Source organism: Sphaeramia orbicularis, chromosome 3, assembly GCF_902148855.1.
Source record: "Sphaeramia orbicularis chromosome 3, fSphaOr1.1, whole genome shotgun sequence".
Lineage (NCBI taxonomy): Eukaryota > Metazoa > Chordata > Actinopteri > Kurtiformes > Apogonidae > Sphaeramia > Sphaeramia orbicularis.
Window position 1 is genome coordinate 273,447 of NC_043959.1, and position 15,229 is coordinate 288,675.

A 15,229-nucleotide genomic window follows, 5' to 3' on the forward strand; every position below is an offset into this window, starting at 1 on the left:
CACTGTGGTCAGTTTCAGATGCTGCAGCTCTTTCATAATTCATAGTTTCAGTTCTAGTTTGTTCAGTATTAATTGTCCTCCTTGTAAATCCCAGCTGGACTGACTGGACAGATCCTGAGCCTTTGTGCAGTAATCTACACCTGGATTTACTGCCTCTGTCCACAATAATAGACATTATATAGACTAAATGTCCACAATAATAGACATTATATAGACTAAATGTCCACAATAATAGACATTATACAGACTAAATGTCCACAATAATAGACATTATACAGACTAAATGTCCACAATAATAGACATTATACAGACTAAATGTCCTCTGACATTAACATTTATTTGCAACATAGTATAGCAAACTATTACATGATAAAAAAAAACAAATTAATTTTAGCAAAAACTAAAAAAAAAAAAGTCTCTGTCTTGTATGTCTGGGGTCACCAGAAATTTGTGATGTTAAAATGGGGTCACGAGCCAAAAAAGGTTGGAACCACTGAACTAAACTAAATTCTAGAACAATATTGAAGGGTGTCAGACCGATTTATAGCATTGGTACAGAGCTAACAAAGCATGGGCATAGGTTTGGCTACACAAGTCTATACATTCAATGCTTTTCTGAACTAGGCTCGCCAGAAATTTGTGATGTTAAAATGGGGTCATGAGCCAAAAAAGGTTGGGAACCACTGGGATAGGCACTTCTGCACAGACGCCATTTCATAAAAATGAGTAATGAATACTGTATGTAGTTAAACTGAACCATAATCTTTTCCAAACCTTCACCAAAGGGGTTTTATAACCTAAACTTAAACATCTACTGCATGGGGGTTTGATGCAAACTCATGTATCATCTATTACAATCACCTCAAGAGCAAAAAAAAAAAAAAGAGTGAAAAAAGCAGCTTCCACTTAAATGACAAACGAGATGATACAAATCCAAGGTTTGCAGAAACATACAATGGCAACATTTTAAACTGCTGACTGTGTGGATGAATTCTAATCAGATAAATCCGATTTCAGCAGCGCTCTTCCTCATTAGTGGTGATGGGGTTTTGGGGGCAGGTGGAGGCGGTGGCAGAGTTTAAGGTGAAGGATGAAGGTGAAGACGACAGTTGTTCGTAACTCGGCAGACTGTCCTGGCTCTGGAGGACGTTGAAGGTCCGTCCGAGTGGCGCTCTCGGCCTGCTTTCACCTTGGCCCCCAGCGGAATCCTTCTGGTCCAGCAGAAAGGACAGGGATTCTGCGATGCGGCTCAGGGCCTGGTCCATGTGTGTTATCTGTGAGAGGTGGAACGATGAAGACCAAGATGATGAATTCAACTACAAGGACAGCTGGCTCACATTCTGATGCGACACTAATGATGCTTTTTACTCATTCAAGCTAAATTAGGTACATTTCAGAGTCAAGAGGAGCACGCTAGAGCGAAGTTCTGTATGTAATTGGCTGTAAGTGAGAAGTAATTACCATGTAGGCTATCTGTGCATGAATTAACCTTCAGTCTGGGCCAAATGATTTAAATGCTGTAGTGCAATGGGGGTTTATGCCTTGAATGAAAATTAATCAAGCAAGATTTTATTTCAAGAATTTAAATACATATGTGAACTGCAAAAGTGGGATCTAAAAAAAAACAGAAAATAAGACAAATGAAGTCAATATGTTCTGTTTAATATTTAAATGTGGAGTTAACTATTCTAATGCAGTTTAAGACAGAGTTTTCACTCCAGTGATTACATTTTCATGGTCTGCCAGCTGTCAGTGGCATGGGCACAGTAGAGAAAAATAAACCTGGTGTTTTTACTTTAGAAATAAAGAAATGAAGTAGCTCAGACCACAGTAATGCACACGACACCTCCAGATGGGAATATGCCCCATGATTATGTGGAACACAGCCGTACGGGGACAAGAGGGAAGTTACACTAGATCCTGCTGAAACTGACGTCCATTAAAAAAAAGCTGACTCATACCACGGTTCCACTACATGGAACCGGCTCGACTCCACTCTGGTACCAGGTCCTGTTCCAGACCGTTTCCACTCCGGTACCAGGTCCTGTTCCAGACCGTTACCACTCTGGTACCAGGTCCTATTCCAGACCGTTTCCACTCCGGTACCAGGTCCTGTTCCAGACCGTTACCACTCTAGTACCAGGTCCTATTCCAGACCATTACCACTCCGGTACCAGGTCCTATTCCAGACCGTTACCACTCTGGTACCAGGTCCTATTCCAGACCGTTTCCACTCTGGTACCAGGTCTTATTCCAGACCGTTTCCACTCTGGTACCAGGTCCTGTTCCAGACCATTTCCACTCCGGTACCAGGTCCTGTTCCAGACCATTTCCACTCCGGTACCAGGTCCTATTCCAGACCGTTTCCACTCTGGTACCAGGTCCTATTCCAGACCATTACCACTCTGGTACCAGGTCCTATTCCAGACCGTTTCCACTCCGGTACCAGGTCCTATTCCAGACCGTTTCCACTCTGGTACCAGGTCCTACTCCAGACCGTTTCCACTCTGGTACCAGGTCTTATTCCAGACCGTTTCCACTTTGGTACCAGGTCCTGTTCCAGACCGTTTCCATTCCAGGATACTACCCACTTTACAGTACCTGGTCGTCATAGCGATGCAGCACATTACTTCTGTGTCGTCTGCTCAGAGTCGCTGATAAACTCGCTCGTTGTGTGTTGTCTCGTCAAACTCATGCTGAGTTTTTACGTTGGCCACCACAGACTGAACCTCCTGACTGAATGGAGTAGTTTTACAGTTTACTGTCATCATGTGGATTCACCTACCGACAGATTTACTGGAAACTTCTGCATCTGTTTTTGTAAAAGGGCGGGGCACAGAGACGACTCTGACCAATCAGAGGTCTGCAGTGTTTACATGTCACCTTTTAGTATCTGGTCCCCAGTCCTGGAACCTCAGAAGAGGAGGTGATACCAAAAAACTAGTACCAGATACCAGTTACTAACACCGTTATTGTTTTCCAGTAACGGCGAAACTAATGAATTACTATTCGAAACGTTCCAGTGCTGTTCCCATTAGCGTCAGTGAACTGTGGTGTGTTCCTATGCACTGATGTCTAACAGCTGGTATCTGTTCTCGCTCAGACAGGCAGAGGTGTGACGTTCACGGACCAGTCGAGTCTTTTGAACGGCTCTTTTAAGTGAACGATAAGAACCTATTCGTTGCGAGCCGTTCATTTACATGCCCTTCTTCTATTCTAATCCCCCACACTGCCTTCACACTTCACCTGTGTGTCCATGAGTCTGAGTTGGCCACGCCCCCTTCACCTGAACCACTGATGACATCTACCAGTTTGAGCTGAACCAGCACAACACAGGCACCTGAACGCAGCTACATGCACAGCTAATTTAGGGGAGGAGTTATCAGCTAATTTAGGGGAGGAGTTATCAGCTAATTTAGGGGAGGAGTTATCAGCTAATTTAGGGGAGGAGTTATTAGCTAATTGAGGGGAGGAGTTATCAGCTAATTTAGGGGAGGAGTTATCAGCTAATTTAGGGGAGGAGTTATTAGCTAATTTAGGGGAGGAGTTATCAGCTAATTTAGGGGAGGGGTTATTAGCAAATTTAGGGGAGGAGTTATCAGCTAATTTAGGGGAGGAGTTCTCAGTGACAGTCTGACTGGACTGAACCCATTTCCTGTTGGATCAGGAGGAGTGACTGAAAAAAGTGCAGATGTGGATTAACTGGAGGAGCATCTGCTTCTAGAAATGCACATATGCATTCATGTGGTGGAAAAGCCGGGCCCCGGGGGACCCGAGCCTGGCCCCGGTGGACCCCAGCCTGGCCCTGGTGGACCCCAGCCTGGCCCTGGTGGACCCCAGCCTGGCCCTGGTGGACCCCATCCTCACCCCAGTCCTGGTCCTCAGTCCCTGTCTGCTGTTCTACTCTCTAACTGACTGTGAAACACGCTCAGAAGTGAGTTTCCTTTTACATATTTGAAGGTTTTTCATAAAAGTAATGCAATAATTACTTTCCCTGATAACTAATTACATTTATGAAGGAGTAATTCCATTACTAATTCAATTACTTTTTTTGGGAAAGTAATTAGTAACTTTAACTAATTACTTTTTAAAAGTAATTTGCCCAACACTGGTGACAAAACAGTTTGCTGGTGAACTTTCCATCCTAATAGAACTACTATAGCCCAGCTCTGGCTTTGTTTCCTGTTCGAGTGCTCCAAGCCTCTGAGAACACACGATGCACGTACAGAGGGGGAGGGACAAATGGCAGTTGAGTTTGATAGATTTTTTCAGTCCTGTCCGTTCCACAGGTGACTAATTTTTTATTTTTGTGTTAGAGCATTTAATTAATTGGTTGGAATTGGGGTGTGAAGGGGATTTTAAGCAATATAGTTTAAAAAAATGCTCCAGGAAAACATCTCACACCCCACCTTTAAGTGCTTTTTTTTTCAGTTTGTTCTGATCACAGTGACTGTATTTGGACTTGACTATGTGCAGTGGTATTCTTCATTCTTTATCCTCCACTTTATCCGGGGCCGGGTCGCGGGGGTAACAGTCTAAGCAGGGACGCCCAGACTTCCCTCTCCCCAGACTCCTCCTCCAGCTCTTCCGGGGGGACCCCGAGGCGTTCCCAGTCCAGCCCACAGACATAGTCTCTCCAACGTGTCCTGGGTCTTCCCCGAGGTCTCCTCCCGGTGGGACATGCCCGGAACACCTCCCCAGGGAGGAGTGCAGGAGGCATCCGAAACAGATGCCCAAGCCACCTCAGCTGGTTCCTCTGGATGTGGAGGAGCAGCGGCTCTACTCCGAGCTCCTCCCTGGTGACTGAGCTCCTCCCCCTATCCCTAAGGGTGCACCCAGCCACCCTGCAGAGGAAACTCATATGGACTGCTTGTATCTGGGATCTTGTCCTTTCAGTCCTGACCCAAAGCTCATGATCATAGGTGAGGGTAAGAACGTAGACTGACCAGTAAATCCAGAGCTTCTCCTCTCAGCTCAGCTCCTTCTGAACCACAACAGACCAGTACAACGACTGCATCACTGCAGACGCTGCACCGATCCATCTGTCAATCTGACGCTCCATCCTTCCCTCACTGTGAACAAGACCCCGAGATACTTAAACTCCTCCAGTTGGGGCAAAGACTCTCCGCCGACCCGGAGAGGGCAGACCACCTTTATCTGGTCCAGAACCATGGCCTCGGATTTGGAGGTGCTGATCCTCATCCCGCTCGCTTCACACTCGGCTGCAAACCGCCCCAGGGCACGCTGAAGGTCCAGGTTCAATGAGGCCAACAGGACAACGTCATCTGCAAAAAAGCAGAGACGAAATCCTGTGGTCCCCAAACCGGACCCCCTTCGGCCCCTGGCTGGGCCTAGAAATTCTGTCCATAAAAATGATGAACAGAACCGGTGACAAAGGGCAGCCCTGCCAGAGACCAACGTGCACCTGGAACAGGTCTGACTTACTGCCGGCAATGCGAACCAGGCTCCTGCTTCGGTCGTACAAGGACCGGACTGCCCTTAGCAAAGGGCCCCGGACCCCATATTCCCAAAACACCCCCCACAAGATACCACGTGGGACATGGTCGAACGCCTTCTCCAAATCCACAAAACACATGTGGACTGGTTGGGTGAACTCCCATGAACCCTCGAGCACCTGATGGAGAGTATAGAGCTGGTCGAGTGTTCCGCGACCGGGATGAAAACCGCATTGTTCCTCCTGGATTCGAGGTTCGACTATCGGTCGGATCCTCCTCTCCAGTACCTGAAATAGACTTTCCCCAGGAGGCTGAGGAGTGGGATCCCCCTATAGTTGGAGCACATCCTCCGGTCCCCCTTCTTAAAAAGGGGGACCACCACCCCGGTCTGCCAATCCAGAGGTACTGTCCCCGACTGCCACGTGAATTTACAGAGACGTGTCAGCCAAGACAGTCCCTGCACATCCAGACTATAGGTACTCAAGGTGAACCTCATCCACCCCCGGTGCTCTTTCCGACCACCTCGGTAACTTCAGCTTGGGTGATGAACGAGTCCACCTCTGAGACCTCAGCCTCTGCTTCCTCCATGGAAGACGTGACAGTGGGATTGAGGAGATCCTCACAGTATTCCTTCCACCGTCCAACAACATCCCCAGTTGAGATCAGCTCCTCCCACTTCCACTGTAAACAGTGTTGGTGAGGAACTGTTTTCCCCTCCTGAGACGCCGGACGGTTTGCCAGAATTTCCTCGAGGCTGACCGATAGTCCTCCTCCATGGCCTCCCCAGACTCCACCCAGACCTGAGTTTTTGCCTCCACAACCGCTCAGGCTGCGGCACACTTGGCCTTCTGGTACCCATCAGCTGCCTTGGGAGTCCCACGAGCCAACAAGGCTCCTTCTTCAGCCTGACTTACTTCCGGGGGTCCACCACTGGGTTTGGGGATTGCCGCCACGACAGGCACCTGAGACCCTGCAGCCACAACTCCGAGCAGCTGCTTTGACAATGGAGGTGGAGAACATGGTCCACTCGAACTCAATGTCCCCAGCCTCCCCCGGGATCTGGGAGAAGCTCTCCCGGAGGTGGGAGTTGAAGACCGCGCTGACATCGGACTCTGCCAGACATTCCCAGCAGACCCTCACAAGACGTTTGGGCATGCCCAGTCTGTCCGGCTTCCTCCTTCGCCAGCGGATCCAACTCACCACCAGGTGGTGATCAGTTGACAGCTCCGCCCCTCTCTTCACCCCAGTGTCCAAAACACGCGGCCGGAGATTTGATGACACGACAACAAAGTCAATCATCGACCTCCAACCTAGGGTGTCCTGGTGCCAAGTGCACTAATGAATGCGTGGTGATGAGTGGTATTCTTGTTGTGCATTATTGTTGTGCTGACAAAGTTTTTTTTCAATCCATTAAACACATCCAGTTGTCATTCAGCCACTTTACATGTGATGGAAAAGAGCAGAGGGAGCAGATGAAGCTTTAAGTAAAGTTACACGTCTTAAAGAAATGAGGGAAAAACATGCATTTGACACCAACTTATTCTAACTCAACTGCATCTGGCAAACTGGATCTTTGTGGATGGAAAGGTACCAGCAGCTTAAAAGATATTTAAAACATTTCAGAAGTAAAAAGGAAACAGTAAAAAATAGGCCCGATGGCATGTTCTATCAAGACTTATTTTTCACATATAATTCATTAAATTGAAGAAACATCATATGGACCACATTAGTCGAACTCTGAGCTCCTTCCACTGGACCACATTAGTCCAACTCTGAGCTCCTTCCACTGGACCACATTAGTCCAACTGAGGTCCTTCCACTGGACCGCATTAGTCCAACTCTGAGGTCCTTCCACTGGACCACATTAGTCGAACTCTGAGCTCCTTCCACTGGACCACATTAGTCCAACTCTGAGCTCCTTCCACTGGACCACATTAGTCCAACTGAGGTCCTTCCACTGGACCGCATTAGTCCAACTCTGAGCTCCTTCCACTGGACCACATTAGTCGAACTCTGAGCTCCTTCCACTGGACCACATTAGTCCAACTCTGAGCTCCTTCCACTGGACCACATTAGTCCAACTGAGGTCCTTCCACTGGACCGCATTAGTCCAACTCTGAGGTCCTTCCACTGGACCACATTAGTCCAACTCTGAGGTCCTTCCACTGGACCACATTAGTCCAACTGTGAGCTCCTTCCACTGGACCACATTAGTCCAACTGTGAGCTCCTTCCACTGGACCGCATTAGTCCAACTCTGAGCTCCTTCCACTGGACCGCATTAGTCCAACTCTGAGCTCCTTCCACTGGACCGCATTAGTCCAACTGAGGTCCTTCCACTGGACCGCATTAGTCCAACTCTGAGGTCCTTCCACTGGACCACATTAGTCCAACTCTGAGGTCCTTCCACTGGACCACATTAGTCCAACTGTGAGCTCCTTCCACTGGACCGCATTAGTCCAACTGTGAGCTCCTTCCACTGGACCGCATTAGTCCAACTCTGAGCTCCTTCCACTGGACCGCATTAGTCCAACTCTGAGCTCCTTCCACTGGACCGCATTAGTCCAACTCTGAGCTCCTTCCACTGGCTGCCTGTCCGTCAGAGGACAGACTTTACAGTTCTGGTGCTGGTCTATAAAGCTCTGAATGGTTCAGGACCAAAATCCATCAGTGATCTCCTGACCCAGTATGAACCCACCAGACCCCTCAGGTCATCTGGATCTGGGCCTGTATTCCTACAGATTCTGAGAATCCTCTCACAGAGCTCCGAACGTAACCTAAAAATTCCTAGCAAGCAGTCTTATCTTAGGAGTGATTCCAGAACACTGTCAGAACTCTGAGCAGGAATGGACAGAAAGTCCTGTTAGTGAGGAGGTGTGGTCCACCTGCTCACAGGTATGAGTCATCATTTCAAAAGCTGTGATTGGTTGATCCTTAAAGCTAGAAAAAACTATACTTTTGGTGATAATGGGCAAAAGATGGACCCTCAAATGGATAAACTTAATCATAGAATCTAATCTTATGAAGACTGTGGAATTGTAAATAATATTTGACATAAAAGAAAATATCTGTTCATTGAATAGTAAACTATACTTTAAAATGATCCGACAAACTGTGTGAAAAAACTCAGGTCCACTGGCACAGGATTCACATAGTAAGAGTTCTATTTATTTGCTCATATTAATTGGCATTTTGGTAATTTTTGCACTTCCAACATTTCAGCTCAGTTTTGTTCCTGGGGCCATCGATTACACCCACAACACCAGGAAATCCTGCCATGTCCATAAATGTCCTTTTGTGAACTTGTAAAGTGTGGGCATCCAGTGGAAATGAAACTAAGTGTCTAAAAATAGGAGGTTGTGACCCTGCTGTCAGTGTTTGGTAGATGACCCTGCTGTCAGTGTTTGGTAGATGACCCTGCAGATGGGGGTTGGGACAGACCCAGGTCATCATTGTTACCAGATCCCTCAGTGTTGAGACGACTTTCATTTGGGTGGTGTTGCATTGTGGTGTTGGGTTGGAGAAGTAAGAACATCTGTAATGAGATCAACCCCAAACAGGATTCTGTCGTGTTTAATGAATTCACTGTCATCCAGTGTTTGCAGAGTCTCCCTCCTGCCTCTTCCATTTTGTCCTCTGCTTAGGGAACTCCTAAGGCCCTTAACAGTCCTCTTCCCCTTAACAGTCCTCTTCCCCTTAAAAGTCCTCTTCCTGCTCTGAACAGATCTCACCTTAGGAGCTCTCTTTAAGGGCCAGGATTCTTCGGGAATAGCTTTTATCTTTACTAGGATCGACTTCATTTTTAGGGGAAATTCTAAGAAAACATCATGATTCTAAGAGTTTTCTTAGAATTTGGAAACTAGGAGAAACTCTGCACTAAGAATCTGTAGGAACATGGTCCCTGGTCTGTTGTCAGTTCCAGAGTCAGAACCGGACCTGCAGAAGCTGCGTTCAGCTTCTATGCTCCACATGTCTGGAACAAACTCCCAGAAAGCCTCAGATCGGCTGAAACACTCAGTTTATTCAACTCCAGGTTCCAGACCCACCTGTTGTCAGCTGCATTTGAATAGACTTTGGATTCTTTTATTCTTTTACGCTTAAAGTTTTTATCTGTTTTATCTGTTTTATCTATTTATCTGATTTCATTTCGTTTTGTTTGTTTGTTTTTCTCATGCCTATACTTTTTTTATTGCTTCCCTGCTGAAAATGCTTTTAATGTTTGATGTAAAGCACTTTGAATTGTCTTGTACATGAAATGTGCTACAGACATTAACCTGCCTTGTCTGTCTGTGTGAATGATACCATTCAAAGGAGATCAAAACAGTACTTACCTCCTGTGATAAACTGCAATATGCTTTTTTTTCCCTGAAATAAAGTCATATAGAACACATCCAGAGCAGGGGGGACATCGGCTTCAGTTTAGTCTGACTAGAAATTAATTAAATAGGACCAATGTTGCTCATCAGCATGTTCTATCAAGAATCAATAACAAGTTGAATTTGCGAGGTTGTCAGGTTCTGAGTCCTGTGGTCTGGATGCAGGAGATCGAACTCCCAGTAGAAATAGGTGGTACTTTCACTGCAGGATAAGTTAACTAATTAACAGGGCACAATATATTGATATTTCTAACCATTTCCATGTTATAAGCCATAAAAATATGACCATTTATAATAAGTATAGGCAATTTTTTTACAATTCAAAAATTCATAAAAAAAATTCTGAAATCAGACTTTCTCAAAATTATCAACAAACTTTGGAGACACTATCCCAATGAACTTACAAATAAAATTTGAAATGAATCCCTCCGGAAGCTTTGTCTGAGAATATGTTTGAAGAAATTGCTAACAAAGAAGAAGACGATGCAGACGGTGTCGGACACAGCACCCTGATACCTTATGACAGTGTTTTTTAACCTTGGGGTCGCCTGGAAATTCTAGTAATTGCTAAAAATAAAAATAAAAACTTATTAATAAAAAATCTATGGTGAGTTGACAGAAACAATCCCAATATATAACAGACAAACTGAAACTGAAACTGCAGCACTGTGCTTCTGTTTGTGTCACATGTTCACTGTGGTCAGTTTCAGATGCTGCAGCTCTTTCATCATTCATAGTTTCAGTTCTTGTTTGTTCAGTATTAATTGTCCTCCTTGTAAATCCCAGCTGGACTGACTGGACAGATCCTGAGCCTTTGTGCAGTAATCTACACCTGGATTTACTGCCTCTGTCCACAATAATAGACATTATATAGACTAAATGTCCACAATAACAGACATTATACAGACTAAATGTCCACAATAACAGACATTATATAGACTAAATGTACACAATAATAGACATTATACAGACTAAATGTCCACAATAATAGACATTATACAGACTAAATGTCCACAATAATAGACATTATATAGACTAAATGTCCACAATAATAGACATTATACAGACTAAATGTCCACAATAACAGACATTATACAGACTAAATGTCCACAATAATAGACATTATACAGACTAAATGTCCACAATAACAGACATTATATAGACTAAATGTCCACAATAATAGACATTATACAGACTAAATGTCCACAATAACAGACATTATATAGACTAAATGTCCACAATAACAGACATTATATAGACTAAATGTACACAATAATAGACATTATACAGACTAAATGTCCTCTTAACATTAACGTTTATTTGCAACATAGTATAGTTAACTATTACATGATCAAGAACAAATTAATTTTAGTTTAAAAAAAAAAGTCTGTTTTGATTGTCTGGGGTCACCAGACATTTGTGATGTTAAAATGGAGTCAGGAGTAAAAAAAGGTTGGAACCACTGGGTTATGGCCTGTGTGAGTTCAACAGGTGAAATACTGATGATGGAAACTATAATAATCACTGTATTTGATATGACTAGTGGTCCGACAGGAAACAATAAGTCTCCCACCTTCTGTGGATGTGGCTGTAGAAACTCTCCCATGTGTCACAGACTGTGGTTAAAGACACAGTTGAAAGCGAGGAAAATAAGGACAGCTGTGGTTTTCAACTGCTAACAGGATTTCATCAGACTTCTCTTCTACGCTTCTCCATGGCACGACATGGATGCTTGGAAAAATAGTAATATTTAATCTTTCAATTTGGACTGCACAACAAAGGTGTGGGTTTAGCATTTTTTTAACCTCTGACTTTGTCTTGCAGGTTTAAAATATTAGACAGACTAGGAATTATTGTTATCCAAATGTACTGAGTTTGTCATAACTGTGATACACAATAAGCTTTTGATTGATTGATAGATTCAAGCATTAATTTAATATTAGCTAGCCTGATAATTAGCCTGCTTATATTTCATAGAAACCAATATTTACTGTTATCAAACGCTTAACTGTGTATTAACATTCAGCAAGTATCTGGAATTCTTTGGCGGTGTTAAATATGATCACTATAATGGTGCTCAGTTGTTTTTTTTTCATTACATTAGAGGTCATAGTTTGTGCTTCACCTCCTCATCCAAATATTGAAATAAAGAGCTGAACCCCTTCCACTGTGACCCATGTGACCGAACTTAACCCATAAAGACCCAAACATCCACTGTCAACCAAAAGCATCTACTGATCTAAATGTATTTAACTTTAAATCTGGAGAGGGGTGGGCTTTTAAAAAAGTGCGTACATCTGCCCTCTCCTTTTTTCCAACTTCTTCATATTATGATTTGATGAAGCTTAAATAAAATAAAAATAAATTCATTCATTCATTCACACCTGCTGATCCACTGATCCTAACAATCCATGTAAATAATTGGTGTCAAATACAGTTTTTCATGTTTTCATGGTCATCAGATATGACCCATTTGGACGTTCAGAGGCTCCACAGTTACCGTGGAAACACCGTCATCTTCTACAGCATTGATTCTCCAGTCAAACCCATGGAGTTGGATCAGTGACAGTGGATGGACACACTGGGTTTATGTTCAGTTAATGACAGATTTGACTGAAAAAGTCATTATTTCTTCAGTTTTTTTCTGTTTTGATATAATAACGTTGGGCTTTACTCTGAGCTTTTATGAACATCTGCACGATCAGCCAATTAAACATAGGAAAATACATGACTTCCACTGGAAAAAATGCAAAAGAAGATATCCAGAAGATAATATTATAATAAATAGTGATAAATCACGTAGGAGAGGTTAAATAAAGAGAAAAATTCTTTTGGTGACTGCCACAAATTCCCACTGGGTCCTTATGGGTTAAACACAATAACACAAATGGATGAGGAGGTAAATGTGTTTTTGATCCTGTTGGAACTGTGCCACCATTTACACGTGATGCTTGTCAATCTAAATGGTAATTGTACACGTCAAGGAAGCTGCAGTTTGTGTTAAAGACGGTGAAAGAGCAGATTTTGACATTTTTTGGTGAAATGTCTCATTTGACTCCATCTGTCAGTACATGTGAATCACGTCATTAACACCAAAACAGCCGTTAGCCTGACATATGTGACATTCTTTGAGAGTGGTGTGAAAAATTATTGAAAGAGGTGAAAACCACCACATGTCTGGTCATGTTGGAGCTGCAGAGACATGAGAAGATGACGTTACCTGTGTGATGTAGGCTTTTTAGTCTGTTTATTTGCATATTCACACAGTCAGACATTATATAGACTAAATGTCCACAATAACAGACATTATATAGACTAAATGTCCACAATAATAGACATTATACAGACTAAATGTCCACAATAACAGACATTATACAGACTAAATGTCCACAATAATACACATTATACAGACTAAATGTCCACAATAATACACATTATACAGACTAAATGTCCACAATAACAGACATTATATAGACTAAATGTCCACAATAATAGACATTATACAGACTAAATGTCCACAATAATAGACATTATATAGACTAAATGTCCACAATAACAGACATTATATAGACTAAATGTCCACAATAATAGACATTATACAGACTAAATGTCCACAATAACAGACATTATATAGACTAAATGTCCACAATAATAGACATTATACAGACTAAATGTCCACAATAACAGACATTATACAGACTAAATGTCCACAATAATACACATTATACAGACTAAATGTCCACAATAACAGACATTATATAGACTAAATGTCCACAATAATAGACATTATACAGACTAAATGTCCACAATAATAGACATTATATAGACTAAATGTCCACAATAATAGACATTATATAGACTAAATGTCCACAATAACAGACATTATATAGACTAAATGTCCACAATAACAGACATTATATAGACTAAATGTCCACAATAACAGACATTATATAGACTAAATGTCCACAATAACAGACATTATATAGACTAAATGTCCACAATAACAGACATTATATAGACTAAATGTCCACAATAACAGACATTATATAGACTAAATGTCCACAATAATAGACATTATACAGACTAAATGTCCACAATAATAGACATTATGCAGACTAAATGTCCACAATAATAGACATTATACAGACTAAATGTCCACAATAACAGACATTATATAGACTAAATGTCCACAATAATAGACATTATACAGACTAAATGTCCACAATAATAGACATTATATAGACTAAATGTCCACAATAACAGACATTATATAGACTAAATGTCCACAATAACAGACATTATATAGACTAAATGTCCACAATAACAGACATTATATAGACTAAATGTCCACAATAATAGACATTATACAGACTAAATGTCCACAATAATAGACATTATACAGACTAAATGTCCACAATAATAGACATTATATAGACTAAATGTCCACAATAACAGACATTATACAGACTAAATGTCCACAATAACAGACATTATATAGACTAAATGTCCACAATAATAGACATTATACAGACTAAATGTCCACAATAACAGACATTATATAGACTAAATGTCCACAATAACAGACATTATATAGACTAATTGTCCACAATAATAGACATTATACAGACTAAATGTCCACAATAATAGACATTATACAGACTAAATGTCCACAATAACAGACATTATATAGACTAAATGTCCACAATAACAGACATTATATAGACTAAATGTCCACAATAACAGACATTATATAGACTAAATGTCCACAATAATAGACATTATGCAGACTAAATGTCCACAATAATAGACATTATACAGACTAAATGTCCACAATAACAGACATTATATAGACTAAATGTCCACAATAACAGACATTATATAGACTAAATGTCCACAATAACAGACATTATATAGACTAAATGTCCACAATAACAGACATTATATAGACTAAATGTCCACAATAATAGACATTATACAGACTAAATGTCCACAATAATAGACATTATGCAGACTAAATGTCCACAATAATAGACATTATACAGACTAAATGTCCACAATAATAGACATTATACAGACTAAATGTCCACAATAACAGACATTATATAGACTAAATGTCCACAATAACAGACATTATATAGACTAAATGTCCACAATAATAGACATTATACAGACTAAATGTCCACAATAATAGACATTATACAGACTAAATGTCCACAATAATAGACATTATACAGACTAAATGTCCACAATAATAGACATTATATAGACTAAATGTCCACAATAATAGACATTATACAGACTAAATGTCCACAATAATAGACATTATACAGACTAAATGTCCACAATAACAGACATTATATAGACTAAATGTCCACAATAACAGACATTATATAGACTA

At 41.7% G+C, this 15,229-nt stretch overlaps 1 protein-coding gene across 1 annotated transcript in view; it reads right to left on the reverse strand.

The window, feature by feature from the left end:
- Positions 1-415: 415 nt before the first annotated feature.
- kcnq1.1 (potassium voltage-gated channel, KQT-like subfamily, member 1.1) overlaps positions 416-15,229 on the reverse strand; it is a 293,916-nt gene continuing 279,102 nt past the window's right edge. Inside the window, exon 17 of the mRNA XM_030130954.1 lies at positions 416-1,274. Within this exon, the coding sequence (XP_029986814.1) occupies positions 1,014-1,274 (261 nt within the window). The 3' untranslated portion in view covers positions 416-1,013. The remainder of the gene's footprint in view (positions 1,275-15,229) is intronic.